This window comes from Natrix helvetica (assembly GCF_964273705.1).
Source record: "Natrix helvetica genome assembly, chromosome: 3".
In the NCBI taxonomy this organism is placed as follows: domain Eukaryota; kingdom Metazoa; phylum Chordata; class Lepidosauria; order Squamata; family Natricidae; genus Natrix; species Natrix helvetica.
The window spans coordinates 169155403-169172352 of record NC_138549.1 but is presented as its reverse complement, the minus strand read 5'-3'; the positions used below and the strand labels follow the sequence as shown (position 1 = coordinate 169172352).

The window sequence follows — 16950 nt, the reverse complement described above, 5'->3', positions numbered from 1 at the left end:
AAACTCCTAGGATTTGTACATGGCACCATAGGAGTCTGACAACAGCCAATAGAATGCATGCTCTTGCACAGGAACAGGAGGCTCAAGTGCAAAGCCCAAGAGAAGGTATAAATACAACCCACTCTCAACTCCATGTGGTCGGCTGCACCAGAATGACACGTCCTTGGTGGTTCTGCTTCATCAATAAATGGACCCTCTTCCCAATCAGCTCCAGTCTTTGTACATAACGAAGATCTACCTCCTTCAGGCAGAGCCATTATAGGAATCCCAAAGTCTTTTCATTACAACATCACCCAGCAAGGCTCAACCAAGCTTGGGACTCGAGACAGCCTACAGAGTTGCCCCTGCATGGCCCCATGGGAGTCTGACAACCAATCAGAATACAAGCTCAGGTTCAAAGCTCAGAGAGGGCATAAAACCCAGGCACTCTCAGCATCTCTTCCCTTTTCTGCTCAGGACATCAAATCATGTGGTCCTGTCCATTGTCAATAAACCTTCTTCCATGAATCCAGTGTCTCCCCCCCCCCACTTGGAACTAAATCTAGATGCACCTTTCTTCCAACAGGTGCTTTTTCCAAAAAGCAACTGAACTTTCTTGATTCCTCCCCCCCCCCCCCTTTTAAAACATTTCGCTTCTCATCTAAGAAGCTTTTTGGATGAGAAGCGAAATGTTTTCAAAGGGGGGAAAAAATACAACAAAGTCCAGTTGCCTTTTGGAAAAAATCACCTTTGGGACTCTGAACGCAAAGCTTTGAGCTCTAAGAAAGTGACTTTAATTCAAGGTTAAACCTTCAATGAAGAACATTTTTTAAAAATAGGATGCTCTTCAACAATTTTATGAGTTGTTACATCTATTTGCTGCTCTTGGTTGGAAGTAAACGTTCTCATTTAAACCAGAAGAGGGCTTCCTTGTTCCAGTATGTGGAAAATTACGGCCAAGGACGGGAACAAAATGTGCTCAATTTGTATTATACAGTTTTACACAATTCACACTTTCTGACATTTATGGAGCAGGCAGCCACGTGTGATTCTAAATCTGTTTTGCGAATGAGTATACAAAAACATATGAGATCAATAAATGTGTTAAGGAAAAAGTATGCAAAAATATGACTGTTGGATTAAAGTACCTCAAACTTAACTGAAGATGGAAATAAGTTCTCAAAACTTAAGTTGTAGCTATGGGTAGTCCTCAACTTACAACTCCAATCGGGATCAGAATTTCCCTTGCTAAGCAAGACAATTTTTAAGTCATTCTCACCCAATTTTACTACCTTTCCCCCCCCCCCCATAGTCCTTAAATGAACTACTGCAGTTATTAAGTGAATAATGTGGTCATTAAGCCAATCTGGCTTCTCCCATTGACCTTGTTGGTCAAAATAGAATTACAACACATTACTAGAGAAAAGAAGGACCAGTATAAGTATAATCTTTATTGTCATTGTACTTAAAGACAACGAAATTGGTCCCTCTCCCCCCCCCAGGGGGGACATGATAGCAGCATTCCAGTATTTGAGAGGCTGCCCCAAAGAAGAGGGAGTCAAGCTATTCTCCAAAGCACCTGAGGGCAGGAGAAGAAATAATGGATGAAAACTAACCAAAGAGAGAAGCAACCTGGAATTCAAAACAGTGAGGACAATTAACCAATGGAACAGCTTGCCTGAAGAGGTTGTGGGTGCTCCGTCTCTGGAGGCTGTTAAGATGAGATTGGACAGCCACTTGTCTGAAATGTTATAGGGCCTCAATGGCGAACCTGTGGCACGCGGAGTCATTCCTGAGGGCACGTGAGGCGTCGTCCTGTCAGTCCCAGCGTGCATGTGCGTGCTGGCCAGCTGATTTTCAGCCTCGATTTTTGGCTGTTTTTCACTCTCCGGAGGCTTCCCTGAGGGCGGAAAACCGCCCAACGTGCAAACCGGAAGTTCGGGAACGGACTTCCGGTTTGCACGTTGGGCTGTTTTTCACCCTGTGGAGGCTTCAGGGAAGCCACCTGAAGCCTCCGTAGGGCAAAAAAACCGCCCAACGCACAAACCGTTAAGTTCACCAACTTTCACCAAAGTCCAATGGTGGATTTGGCGCAAGAAGAGAAATTTAATTAATACGCTGCCATCTAGTGATGGTCTGGATATTTGCAGCCCAATTATTTTGTTTGTTTAATTTTTATGCTTTCCTTCAACAGTAATAGTAATAGAATTTAAGCTTATATATGGCCCCATTGCACTTTCTAGCAATGTAAGTGTTATTTGCATCTTGCCCCCAACAATCTGGGTCCTTATTTTATCGACCTCAGAAGGAAGGAAAGCTGAGTCGACTTTGAGCCACAACATGGATTGAACTGCAGGCTGTGAGCAGAGTTTGCCTGCAATAGTGCAGTTTAACCACTGCGCCACCAGGACTCCTTCAACATATTCCACTGTTGAAATAAGTCTACCAAATACGGCAGCTTGTTAAAAGGAAATGAATTCAAGACTTCACCCATTGCATCTCACTCCTTGGTCAGCGACACACAATTCGAAGCTTTAATCAAAAGAACAAGACTAACCTCTTCTGTTCTGACCGAGCCTTCCCAAGAGCATGAAGCAAACTCCTGGTCCCGACCAAAACCCATTTTATTAATTTGCTGTGAATTCTGCTCATTCACATCCAGCAAAGTCTTTCAAGGGAGGATTCACAGTCACAGACCTTATCTGGCTTGGAGAGCCGCCAGGCCGATATCTGCAGAACTTGGCAAGGAGTCTCGGAGAGTCACGAGCGAATTAATTGTCTCCTGCAAACTCCACTCCCCTTTCACCCCTCTTTTATTTCCTCTGGGTGGGACCATTCATCGTCTATCTGTGGCTTTTCTCCCAAGTCGACCCCTGTTCTTTAGCTGTTCCCTTCGTCTGGCAACTCTGCAAATGCACACACTGGGAAGAGGCTCCAGCTGTTCCTCTGCCTCACTGATGTCTGACTCTGAAGGCAGCTGATAACTGACAGATGGCCCTGGCCCCGTCTCTGCCTCCAACACAGAACCCTCATCAGAGTCTTCTCCAGACTCCAGGACTGGCCCATGTTCCTCCCCAACCTCCTCACAGTCCGAATTCAACATCTTCTTTCTGCAACACCAGCTCTGCCCCTTTCATGCACGGGTGCAGTGTTGCAACATACCTACCAAAAAGATGGAACTTGTGTTGCTTTGGATAACTGTACCATTACACATGTGCTATTAGGGGCACAAATTAATTTTTCGCACCGTAATCAAATCATAATGTGGTTTGCATGGTTAGCTGATTGGATGATCCCTTTTACTGAGATTTATTCTGTAAACCAGGATTAGACAAACCATGGTTTTAATATGATTTATGCATCCGAAGAATTGAGATCTTTATCTTACCTGGTTACCTTTGGGTCCCGAAACACCAGTAGGACCCTGGAAACAAATAAAGAAAAAGCATGAAAAAGAATTGCCAGAAACAATTGACCAGCAAGTTACTCAAATCGCAAGGACACAATATAAATGAGTACCGTATTTTTTGGAGTATAAGACGCACCGGAGTATAAGACGCACCAAGGTTTTGAAGAGGCAAATTAAAAAAAAGTTTTGTACTCTGCAAGCCTCCCCAAAATGGCCTGTTTTTCGTGAAAACGGACACATTTCCCCCCCCCCCCCAAAAGGCATGAATAGCCTTTAGGGGGTTTGCAGAGAGCTCCTGGGCAGGTGGCCCCCCCAAAAACGAGCAAACCCCCCCCCCCCCAAATTGCATGTATAGTCTTTAGGAGGCTTATAGAGTACACCTGGGGGCTGGAGGGGGGCAAAATTGGGCAAACAAAAGGGCTGTTTTCACTCATTTCTGCCCTCCCCAGCCCCCAGGAGCTCTCTGAAAGTCTCCTAAAGGCTATGCATGGCCATTTTGGTGAAGGGGGCGGGGTTTCAGGAGGCAAAAAAATGCTGTATTCAGTGTATAAGACGCACCCAGATTTTCACCTTCTTTTTTGTGGGAAAAAGGTGCGTCTTATACTCCAAAAATACGGTACCTTTTGGATTAGGTAAGTCTATGTCGGAATGGTTTTCTAAAATTATTTACTTATTTATTAAATTTGTTTGCCGCCCCTCTTGCCACACAGTGATTTAAAACAATCTCTTCTAACTAATCTTATTGCTTAAATTTAAAACAGTATTTGGAGCACTTTTGCAATAGATCGTGTTTCTCACCCTTGGCAATTTGAAGCAATGTGTGGACTTCAATTCCCAGAATTCCCCCAGCCAGGGGAATTCTGGGAGTTGAAGTCCACACAGCTTCAAGTTACTACGGGTGAGAAACACTTGCAGTAAATGCATGGCAGAGTTAAGGAGCTGTGGGCGGCACCCTCCACCCATTTCATGTTCTGTTCTAACGTGACATCACGTGCAATGAATCCACAAATGTGGGTGGAGCTGCCACCAAGCCCCGCCTTCCACCCAACAGGTGTTTTGAAACAACTGGTCTTTAAAAAAGGCATTTCTTAATTTCTCTAACAGAGAAAACAATAGTCATTATTTTTAAGAAGGTTTTTAAGAAGAGCTTAGGCAGCCATTTGTCCTGAACGGTATAGGATCTCCTGCTTGAGCAGGGAGTTGCACTACAAGACCTTCAAGGTCCCTCCCAACCCTGTTATACTGTAGCTCAGCGATGGCGAATCTTTTTTGGCTCGCGTGCCATAAGTGGGGGGAGCGCAGGGGGGTTGTATGTGGGCGTGCCGCACCCATAATGCAATGTGCGACCCCAGTGCGCATGCGCGCACTACAGGCGCTCTCCCCCTCCATTTTTAGAAGCTTTTTTTGCCCTCCCCAGGCTCCAGAGGCTTTATAGGAGCCTGGGGAGGGCGAAAACAGCCCCCCTGCCCCCTGGATGCCCTCCAGAGGCATCAGGGAAGCCACCGGACAATCCCTGACGCCTTCGGAGCGCTCAAAACGACCCTCTGAGCAAACAGGAAGTCAGCTGAAAAGGCAGCGCCTCGCGTGCCCTGATAAATGGCTCAGCGTGCCACCTGTGGCATGCGTGCCATAGGTTTGCCATCACTGCTGTAGCTGATAATTTAATAACAGTAACATCCAATTGTCACTAACTAACAGTAATTGAATAACAGTAACAACTAACATTTATGCAGTAAAAAAATCTTGCTTTGCAGCCCTCTTTCATGAACGGAAATATTTTAAATTGATTCTGAAACTTAGATCAGTGGTCCCCAAACTTTCCAGCTTGGCCCTGTGTGGAGTGGGTGGGTGTGAGTGGCAAGTGTACATGCATGCATGGACAGCTCCATTTGTGCGTGTGGGGGAAGCGCTCCATTTGTGAAAGTACAGCTTTGCGCGCGAGCACAAGCACCCTCCGCTTGCACGAGTGGAGCTTCACGCATGTGTGCTTTCCCATCTGTTGTGGCCCGTTGGCCGCCAGCCTCCCCAGCAGCTGAATTAGAAGAGGAGGAGGAGGCGTGGGAGTCTCAGGGTCAGCATCAAGGCAACCGGAGAGCTCCGAGGGGGAAGAGGGAATGGAGCTGGCAGAGAGACAGAGGCGGAGCCTGGACCGTACGTCAGCCCTCAGATTGAGAGTCAACAGCCCCCCAGGTGTGGAGGTGGCTGAGGAGGAAGAGGAGGAACAGCTGGACTGAACATCAGTCCAGTGCCTGATGCATGGATGCACAGAAGACAGAGGAGAGGAGAGCAGTGGAAATCTATGGGCCGGTTCTTGGGAAGAAAGAGCCACTGCTGCTAGCGAAGCCCCACCCTAGCTCTGGGGATAAAAGGCAGTGGAGATGAATAGATGTGGCAGATAACTATTCATCTCCCTGCCAGGCAGACTTGTTAGCCTGCAGTGAAAGAGAAACTTTTTGCCGGGCTGCTGGCGCTCCTAATAAAGGAATCATTGCAATATGTCGTGTTTGGGGAGCTGGGTCAGAGCACCATCTCTCTTGCCACCAGGTTTTGAACAGGCCACGGCCTTGGGGACTGGGGACCCCTGACTTACGTTACAGAATTGATTGAATTAAATATTGCAGCCCTACCCAAAAGAATTCTGCATTCCTTGAAGTAACATTCATCAGAGTCTCATCGCGTCATTTGTTCATTTTGGCAGAAGATTTACCTGCTGGCCGAATTCACCCCGTAGCCCAGTGGCACCAGGTCGGCCTGGTTCCCCACTTGGTCCTGCACGGCCCTGGAAAGTTCAACGAAAAGAGAGAAATAAGAGAGAAAGCTGAAAAAAGGGAGAAAGGGGTATTTGAATCAAACCCATTCAAGAACAAACTTGTTGAACAACAAAGTTATTCAAAATCGGCAGCATTTCAGAGGGTGGCTTAAAACAGTCAGAAAAGAAAACCCTTCTTAGCCAACTTTGAATTTAAACTATTTCTCCAGCTCCATTTAGTTTCCCACCACTTGCCTTATTTACTACTTTCATTTATTAGATCTATTTGCACCACAAGTGGATTCGTAACAGTTCGGCCTGGTTCAGCCGAACTGTTATGCCGGCTGGGGTTGCAGAACTGGCAGCGACCCAGGCTGGCCACGCCCCTGAACCAGTTCCCCAGTCATCACTGCTGCCATCTTTATTTTTATTTCTGCACATGCGCAGAACAATTTCCATTGAACTGCGCATGTGCCTGCAGTGAGCCTCCAGCGAAGCATGCCCATGAGTGAACCCACAGTAACGCCAGCCGAAACCCACCCCTGATTTGCACCACTTAAAGATACCAGCTGGTCTCACTCACCTCACAAGATATCCTAAGGCAGTGATGGAGAACCTTTTTTGGCTCCCGTGCCAAAAGTGGGGGGAGCACAAGGGGGTCATACCCCTCTGCTTTTGGTGTGTTTTTTTCACCCTCCCCAGGCCCCAGAGGCTTTCTAGGAGCCTGGGGAGGGCGAAAACAGTCTCTCTCTCTCCCCCCCACCTCCAGATGGTGAAAAACAGAGTTATGGGGAACCCGGAAGTTTGGGAATGGTGCCTTCCGGTTTGCTTGTAGGGCCGGTTTTTGCCCTCCGGAGCTTTCAGGGAAGCTCCTGAAGGCTCGGGATGGTGAAAATGGCCCTACGGCCAAACCAGAAGTCCGTTCCTCAATTTCCAGTTTGCCCGTAGGGCTGGTTTTTCGTGCTCAGGAGGTTGAATGAAATGTTAATGTTCAATGTTGTATTATTGTAAGCCCCAGGAATAAAAGTACCACAAAACCATCACAAAAAGTACCACAAAAAACTCCAGGGGTAAGGGACCTCCGGAGAAGCTCAGCTACAGACAGAAAGTCTTGGTGTACTGCCAAGAAGCATTAAGGCTGTTAGAGGCAGTTTCTGAAAACACTTAAAGCAGCAGGGACGGCAATTAAGATAAGGATTAGGCTAGAAATACAGGCATACTAGAATCTTTCCTTCCTGTGTTCCTTGCAGGATTAGCCCTGTAAAGTGGGAAAAGATTTCTTCTACCAACTGCTCAGAACCTTAACATGCGGTTTGGGAGAACCGGTGAGAACCGTAACCACTGTTTATACCTGTTTTTCTTTAAAGTTAGCAAATTTAAGAATGTATGGACTTCATTTCCCAGAATTCCTCAGCCACATTGGAAAGAAGAGTGTTGGGAAGACTAAGGAGCAGACTGGACAAACGAATAGATCCTTCCTTAGTGTTTTTCAACCTCAGTAACTTTAAGACGTTTGGACTTCAATTCCCCGAATTCCTCAGCCACAATGGAAAGAATAGTGTTGGGAAGACTAAGGAGCAGACTGGACAATTGGATCAGAGGTGGGTTCCTACCGGTTCGGACTGGTTCGGACGAGTAGGTACTAACTCAGCCTGCCACACCCCCAAACCGGTTCTCTCGGCGCCGCCGTAAGCACCACCATCTTGTTTTTTTGCTTCTGCGCATGGGCAGAAGCATTTTTTCAGTACTGCGCATCCCTGAGTGAACCGGAAGTAGCAGTAGCCAGAACCCGCCCCTGAATTGGATAGATTCTACCTCAGTGTTTCTCTCCCTCAGTAACTTTAAGATGTTTGGACTTCAATTCCCAGAATTCCTCAGCCACAATGGAAAGAAGAGTGTTGGGAAGATTAAAGAACAGACTGGACTATTGGATAGATTCTACCTCAGCGTTTCTCCCCCTCAGTAACTTTAAGATGTGTGGACTTCAATTCCCAGAATTCCTCAGCCACAATGGAAAGAAGAGTGTTGGGAAGATTAAAGAACAGACTGGACTATTGGATAGATTCTACCTCAGCGTTTCTCCCCCTCAGTAACTTTAAGATGTTTGGACTTCAATTCCCAGAATTCCTCAGCCACAATGGAAAGAAGAGTGTTGGGAAGATTAAAGAACAGACTGGACTATTGGATAGATTCTACCTCAGCGTTTCTCCCCCTCAGTAACTTTAAGATGTGTGGACTTCAATTCCCAGAATTCTGGGAGTTGAAGTCCACACGTCTTAAAGTTGCCAAGGTTGAGAAACGCCTACTTTGATTTGTTGACATCATGAAATCCTTGGTAGTGCCCCTCCAAGCAGGATACAGATACCAATCGCAGCCCCCTACCCGGCCTGGAAACAGTTGCCCTTTCCATCCGAAAATTATCTTTTGAATTTGATTTACCTGGAAACCTCTTACACCTGCTACTCCCATAGGCCCTTGTAGACCAGGTTGTCCCTGCAGAAAAAAAAAATGAAGGAAGATAGTACCATCTTCAGGAACAGCAATTCCAAGGTGACAATATTTTAGATAAGAAAAAAAGAACATTACAGGTAGTCCATACTGGCGACGTCTCCTCAAATGGTGACAAAACGTTTGCAACCAAATCGCCATGCTCACAGCTCAAACCAACAGCCTGATTAGGGAGATCACTTCCATACGTTATCTGGATGTTCTGTACTTAAACATTCTTTCATCTCTTGTTGTCTTGGCAACAGAGCTTGCACATCACTGCTAAAGCCATCTTCCTTGGTTCACAGTTGTGGACTCTAAACATCTTGGAGCAGTGATCTAGATTTGCTATGATCACCAGGCTCACAGATGGAGCTTCCAGAATCCTGATTCAGTTTTTCTGAGTGCCATAATGGCGGGTTTAGGGGTCATGCAAAATGGATTGATTGATTAGGATGATGACTTACAGGAGATCCTCTTGGCCCAGCTTCACCTCTCTCACCAGGGATACCTTGATTTCCCTAGAAAGACAAATGCAAAATCGCTGATTCTGTGTTTTCCATGAGTCTAACCCAGGATAATCCAAATGTAACTTGTGATACGACAACAGCTTAAATGCCGCATTAGAGGTAGAGAGAGAAATATTGAACAAATATTGGGGAGATACTTACAGGTATACCTGGTTCTCCTGAAGGACCAGACTCCCCCATTTCTCCAGGGCTTCCCTTTGGGAAAAAGAGGAAAGAAAAAAATGAATGAATGAATCGAAGGAAAATAAAAAAATGAATGAAAGAAAATGAATGAATGAATTGAATGAAATTGAATGAATGAATGAATGGAAAATGAAAAATGAATGAAGGAAAATGAATGAATTAATTAATTGAAGAAAAATAAAAAATGAAGGTAAATGAATGAATGAATTGAAGGAAATTGAATGAATTAATTAATGAATGAATGAAAAATGAAAAATGAAGGAAAATGAATGAACGAACGAACGAATGAATTAAAGGAAAATGGAAAATGAATTAATTGATTGAAGGAAAATGAAAAATGAAGGAAGGAAAATGAATGAACGAATGAATGAATGAATTGAAGGAAAATGCATGCATGAATGATTTGATGGAAAAGTTAAAATGGACTATTTTGCGTGTTTAGATTCATTTTTAAACTAGCGATTATTTTTTTATAATTTTGCTTTATAATAGCAGATAAGTATTTTTGAATTAATGAGTTGATAAATAGATTCATTTAAGACTGTAGAAATATTGTATATGTTGTTAAACTTAAGAGTTATATATCGGTTATGTTATGTTTAACTTACACTTAGGGATTACCTGGTTATGTATTAGTAACTGCACTGAGAAAAGTTGGAAGTCTTTCATTTTGTTAATATAATAACAAAATAGCAGGATTTACTTACAGGCTGGCCCTTTTCTCCTTTAGTGCCTGCGCCCCCAGGTAGTCCCTGATAGGGGAAAAAGAGTCACTAATATTAAAATATTGAAAAACAAGAGTCCATAAATATATTTATGATGATGCCTTCTTCCCAAGACCAAATATTCATAAAAGAATAGTTTGTGTACTCAGGAAACCACCAATGTAAGCATCCAGGCATGCACCCAAGAAAATGCTAGAATAACTTCCTGTTTTATTGGCTACCAAGTTCAATAATTTAATCAAAGGTGATCAACATTCCTCTCTTCCATCTCCTTTTAATGTCAGCCTTCCTTATCCCTCAAGTTCCTATATGTCTATGGAGATTCTCAATTATTCAGGTCATGGTTGTCCCAAAGATGCTTTTCCAAAAGGCAACTGGACTTTCTTGGGTTTTTTGTCCCGTTTTTTTTTTTTTTTTTGCTTCTCATCCAAGAAGAAGAAATGAAGAAGCTTCTTGGATGAGAAGTGAAATGTTTTCAAAGAAAAAAAAACCTTATGGAAAAGCACCTTTGGGATTCAAGTCCTCTAATTCCTCAAGCAATATGGATCGTGGGGGATGATGGAAATCTAATATATTTGGTGGATTCCAAGTTGCGGAAACTTGTTCTATCCACTCCAGTTCTCAATTCCTTTTAACATGCTTTTAATATGATTCTGGGAGCCCATCAAGGACTTATTCTCTGGAAACAAATACTGTGGGGGGTAAGACAGCCCTGAAGCCTCTCGGGGTTTGTGTTCTATTAAGATACAGCCTGTTGTGCCTTAAAATGGCTTCTACCGTACTGCCTTAAAATGGCTTCTACTGTACAGCGCAGTGGAGTTGCCATGGTAACGGCTTCACAATACTCCACAAGGGAGGTCCCTCTGGTAAGGGGGAAAATCCAACATTAAAATTACATTTGGTCCGGACATTTTCCCTTTATAAATAAATACCTGGGCAACTCCAGGTTATCAGCTAGTCAAAAATAAAATGGGGTGGGAATGGGAAAAAAAATACACAGGCAATTATGAGGTTTTTAAGTCCCTGGAAATCAGTAGAGCAGGGTTTCTCACCCTTGGAAGCTTGAAGAGATATGAGCTTCAACTCCCAGAATTCCTCAGCCAGCATGGCTGGCTGCGGAATTCTGGGAGTTGAAGTCTACAGCTTTTCCCGCTGTCAAAGATAAGAAACATTACAGTAGAGGACACCACTCTCTCTGCAGGATAGTTTCTTTGACCTCTAAGAAGTCGGAGATGTATCAGGAGACGGTGCCAATCACCTTGATATCTCTTTGATCTAAATTTTATGAAAGAAACCTTACAGGGAGTCCATGAGGGCCTTTCTCTCCAGGAGCACCAGAACGACCGGCAGTGCCCTAAGAATGCAAAGAAATTATGATGTGTAAATTTCTGATGACTATTACAGACAATATTAAGAGTTTGCTTTAATACGGTGACTATCTATTCTCTTATTTTTATTAAAACCCCCTCCTATCTTTCCTTCCTCCCTCCCTCCTTCCTTCCTTCCTTCCTTCCTTCCTTCCTTCCTTCCTCCCTCCTCCCTCCCTCTCTCCTTCCTTCCTTCCTTCCTTCCTCCCTCCCTCCTCCCTCCCTCTCTCCTTCCTTCCTTCCTTCCTTCCTTCCTCCCTCCTCCCTCCCTCTCTCCTTCCTTCCTTCCTTCCTCCCTCCCTCCCTCCTCCCTCCCTCTCTCCTTCCTTCCTTCCTTCCTTCCTCCCTCCTCCCTCCCTCTCTCCTTCCTTCCTTCCTTCCTTCCTCCCTCCCTCCCTCCTCCCTCCCTCTCTCCTTCCTTCCTTCCTTCCTTCCTTCCTCCTCCCTCCCTCCTCCCTCCCTCTCTCCTTCCTTCCTTCCTTCCTTCCTTCCTTCCTTCCTTCCTTCCTTCCTTCCTTCCTCCCTCCTCCCTCCCTCTCTCCTTCCTTCCTTCCTTCCTTCCTTCCTTCCTTCCTCCCTCCCTCCCTCCTCCTTCCTTCCATCCTTCCTTTCTTCCTCCCTCCCTCCCTCCCCCCCTCCTCCCTCCCTCCCTCCCTCCCTCCCTCCCCCCCCTCCTCCTCCCTCCCTCCCTCCCTCCCTCCCTCCCTCCCTCCCTCCTTCCTTCCTTCCTTCCTTCCTTCCTTCCTTCCTTCCTTCCCCTACTCCTGTGCAAGAAAGAAAGGTACCCAGGTTGATTAATTCTTGCTGGAATACGTTGTTGGAATGTCTATGCCACAACTACAGTAGTATTCAGCCAGTAGATGGCAGTATTTTCACGTTTGGTTCTATGGTATATACCAGTGATGGCAAACGTTTTTGTCTTCGCGGATGGAAATTGCAGGCACGTGGGGGCGATAGCGGAAATGGATTGTTTCTGAACTTCCAGTTGGCCCGCTGGGCCCATTTTTCCCCCTCCCCAGGCTCTGGAGGCTTTCCTAAAGCCGTCGGGAGGGGGAAAACAGCCTCCTCCAGCTCCCCAGAAGGCAGAAAATCAGCTGGGCGATAGCACACGGACGCGTGCCCCACACCCACAACGCAATGTGTTCTGCCCACCTGCATATGCACGCGCAACCACCTTCCACGCATGCACCTGCGACCACCCCCATGTGTGTATGTGTGTGGGGATTTTCACCTCTCCAGGTTCCATGAAAGCCTCCAGAGCCTGGGGAGGGCGAAAAACTTGTTCTATGCACTCCAGTTCTCAATTCCTTCCTGCTTTTAAGATGATTATGGGAGCCTATCAAGGACTTACTCTCTGGAAACAAATACTGTGGGGGTAAGACCCCTGAAGCCCCTCAGGGTGTGTGTTCTATTAAGATACTGCCTGTTGTGCCTTAAAATGGCTTCTACCGTACTGGAGTAAAATGGCTTCTACTGTATAGCGCAGTGGAGTTGCCACGGTAACGGATTCACAGTACTCCACAAGAAGGCTCCTCCCATGCATGCACCTCCCACCACCCCCATGTGGTGATGGTGGGGATTTTCACCTCCCCAGGCTCCAGGAAACCCTCAGGAGCTTGAGGAGAGTGAACGGGCCTGCCTGTTGGGCCCATTTTTTGCCCACCCCAGGCTCCATAGGCTTTTCTGAAGCCTGGGGAGGGTGAAAACGGGCTCCTCCGGCCTTCCGGGAGGCCGAAAATGAGCTGGCCAGCATGCACATGCGTGCTGGAGTTGATGGCTCATGTGCCGGCATATATGGCTTCACATGCCTTCATCAGAGCCTTTCCCAGACTCCAGGATGGGCCCGTGTTCCTCCCCAACCTCCTCACTCTCCAAATCTGCTGCCAGCTCCACTGGCCGCTGGCGGGCAACGACAATTACTTTGCTCTGGGACTTGCTAGAAACGTGGGAGCGTTTGGGAGACAGTTGGAGCAATAAGGGGTGGTTCGAACTCTCAGCTGACGGAGTTGCCTCTGTGCCGTGCCCCGGATCATCACAAGGACTGCCTGTATCTGTATGATATTTGAAACTGCTTGTAAACTAGAGAGCTACTTTGAAACTTGGGAAATTTGATGTTTGGGGTAAGGAAAATGCCTGAATGTTCCTGCCTCTAAGATGAAAAAAAAAAGGGCAATTATTGGATTTCTGCTCTCTTTTACACACAAAAAAACCCATTGTCATTGCACATGTAGGACAGTCTTCTCAAATCCCTTAGTGTTTGATTCCAAAACACATTTACAAGCTGTGGAAGGCTGCTTGGGTTTCGTATACCCATCCGCACAAACCAAATGGGAGTTTAACAAATGAAAAACGTAACGAAGCGAAACGCTGAAAAATAAGAAAAATGCAAAACAGTTTTTTTCCTCCCGCCTCGTTAGTGTCAGAGTAAAGTATTGCCGGCACGAGTGAATGTTAAACATCTTTTTTTTTGCAAAAGTTCTGTCAACAACAGTGCACACTGTTCTGACTCGTTGCAAAAACATTTTATAAAACAGGTTCACAAACAACACAATTCAATGCATTTCGTAAATGAAGAGTCTTGTGCATCTATGGGCAAGCGAAGGTGTAAAATTGCAGTTTTGTTTATTTTAAGATGCTCCCATTTTCAATTATCTGCTCTGTTGGTTTGTATTCATAAACAAGTATGAAAGAATAGAGGGATAACTGAATCGTGGTTCGAGAATTAATGCTTGCATTTTAAGCTCACTTGGGAAAGTCATGTCACGCCCACCGAACCTTCGTTTTATTTTTATCGTGAGCTTTAACCAAAGGATGGGGGCGAGGGGGGGAATCACTAAATCTAAGACACAAACACAAAGTGGACGGATTGTTGGATGGAACTAGTAATGATAAATGAGAACTCAGGTGTCCTTGATACTCTCTCGGAGCTTGGTTGTTTTCTTACAATGTTTCATTACCCAACTAGGTAACGTCATCAGTGCAGGAGGAGGGAGGAGGAGGAGAGGAGAGGGGGAGGAAAAACAGGATAAGAGGAGGAGAACTGGGGGATCCTTGATGCTCTCTGAGGTAATCAAAGAACTGAAAGAGCAAACCACTAGTATATAGACAGAGCAACCACCACTCCGTTTATATACAATTCAGGTTTTTTCTGTTATATATTAGTGGTCTTCTCTTTCAGCTTTTCAATTAGCTCAGAGAGCATCAAGAATCCCATCCTCCTCCTCCTCCTCCTTCCTGCAAATCTCACTCCCTTCTAGCTCTGATGATGTTACCTAGTTAGGTAATGAAATGCATAACAGAATAACGAAGTTGGAAGGGACCTTGGCGATCTTCTAGTCGAGTGATGGCTAACCTCTTTGTCGCCGCATGCCAAAAACGCCTGTGGGCATGCGACAGCATGTGCGTGTGTGCCCTCACCCATAATACAATGCGTGTGCGACACCCCCCCATATGCCATGCCCCCCTGCACATGTGGGCGTCCCCCGTGCATACGCACACAACTCCCCTGCACCCCATTTTGGGCGTAGTAGGCCTCTCAGCAGCCTCCTGGGACTAAAAACAGGCCACGGGGAGGGGCACCGCACCCCCGCACTCCTCCTGCCTCCCTTGAATGCACATATAACCCCTTCCACGCATGAGGGCATGCGTCCCCTACCTTTACCCGCCCCCCGCATATGCATGACAGTGACCCGAAAACCAGCTGGCTGCAGGGCGGTGCGCATGCACCAGTAGTGGATTGTGGATCCTCTTCTAACCGGTACGGTTGGAACAGGCCCGACATTGCCCACATAGACACGTGCAGCGCGTGCATGCATGCGCGCAACACGTGCATGCATTGTAGCTGCCAGCGACACTTCCGCAACCCTCCGCGACGCTCCAGCTGTCGTGCGCCATGCGCGTGTGCAGAAGCACTGAAGGCTTTTAAGGACAGGTAAGGAGCTTGGGCGGGTGGGTGGGCCCTCCAGAGCACCGTACCAGAACAGTACCCACTGCTCCGGGCAGGCTCCGGCGTACTGGCTGCAACCCACCACTGGCGTGCATGGCGAAGCTGAGCTGAGGCAACGGCTGACGTGCCCACAGAGTGCTCTGCATGCCACCTATGGCATGTGTGCCATAGGTTCGCTATCATGGTTCTTAGTCCAAGCTCTTACTCGAGCAGGAAACTCTAATACCATTTCAGATCAAGGGTTGTCCAAAAACAACCAAACTTAGAGAGGCCTCCTCATATAACCCCCGATTTACAAATATTCTCCTTCATAAGTAAGAAATTGAAGACCTTTAAATAGGATTACACACCTTCTCACCATCAAGTCCGTGTGCTCCGTCTCTTCCATTTTTCCCAGGTATGCCCTGAAAGAACAAAACAGGATGAATAAGCAGAAAGAAGGATTCATGGAGGGAACATATGGGTTTATTATTTATTTTTAAATACAATTGAATAACATTTATTTCTTCACTAGCTGATAACCTGGTGCTGCCCGGGTATTTATTTATCCCAACCCTCCTTCCATGAACGTCGCCACAATTTCTAATGTTGGATTTTCCCCCTTACCAGAGGGAACCCCCTTGTCTGGTGAAGGTATGGCAAAGTGTTCATTTGTAAATGAGCATCTATCCATGTTGCATATACCTAAACTGAAATTTAATTTGTTATCAGTAAGAGCTCTAGTTAAGATTGGCTATGTAGTAACCTTTAGGGGACATAACTGTATCCTAGAAAAGGAAGGTAATAGGATTACTGCCAAATTAACAAATGGTTTATATATTATATCTGATGATCATACTGCTAACTAAGTGTATGATAATGTGACACCACCCCTTGTGGAGTACTGTGAAGTAGAAGCCATTTTAAGGTAGTACGGTAGACGCCATTTTAAGGCACAACAGGCTGTATCTTAACATAAAACATACACCTCAAGGGGTGTTAGGGGTGTCTTACCCCCTAGTATTAGTTTCCAGAGGGTAAGCAATCTATGTACCAACTTTGGTTGAAATTGCTCAAGGCCTTCCAGAGTTATGTTGGAATACACACAAACACGCACAGCCGTTTATATATATATATAAACTGGAGTAATTACTGGAGTACTAAACTGTATGAGAAAAAGTTGGGGAAGCAACAGATCACATTGCTTGGATTCCAGACATATATTGCTAGTCCTCGGATTATGACCGCATATAAGCCCCAAATTTCTGTTGCTAAGCAAGGCAGTTGTTAAGCAGGTTTTACCCCATTTTACGACCTTCCTTGCCGCAGTCGTTAAGTGGATCACTGCAGTTGTTAAGTTGGTAGCACTTCAAATGGCCTCTAAACAAACAATCATTTGTTTAAGGACCGTTTTGAAGTTAGAGAGGCCCTGAAAAAAGTGACCTATGACCATTTTTCACTGTTGCGACCGTTGCAGCATTGCCTGTGGTCACATGGTCAAAATTCAGACGCTTGACAACTGACTCGCATTTATGACGGTTGCAGTGTCCCGGGGGTCACGTGATCCCTTTTTGCGACCTTCTGGCAAGCAAAGTC

At 45.8% G+C, this 16950-nt stretch overlaps 1 protein-coding gene across 2 annotated transcripts in view; it reads right to left on the bottom strand.

Annotated features, from left to right (window-relative positions):
* COL9A3 (collagen type IX alpha 3 chain) overlaps positions 1–16950 on the bottom strand; it is a 75832-nt gene that overhangs the window by 22238 nt on the left and 36644 nt on the right. For both annotated transcript variants that reach the window (XM_081949704.1, XM_081949705.1), the window contains exons 18-25: positions 15726–15779; positions 11363–11416; positions 10045–10089; positions 9296–9349; positions 9092–9145; positions 8577–8630; positions 6096–6167; positions 3368–3403 (exon numbers count right to left, since the gene is read on the bottom strand). In XM_081949704.1, coding sequence (XP_081805830.1) covers positions 3368–3403; positions 6096–6167; positions 8577–8630; positions 9092–9145; positions 9296–9349; positions 10045–10089; positions 11363–11416; positions 15726–15779 — 423 coding nt within the window. The remainder of the gene's footprint in view (positions 1–3367; positions 3404–6095; positions 6168–8576; positions 8631–9091; positions 9146–9295; positions 9350–10044; positions 10090–11362; positions 11417–15725; positions 15780–16950) is intronic.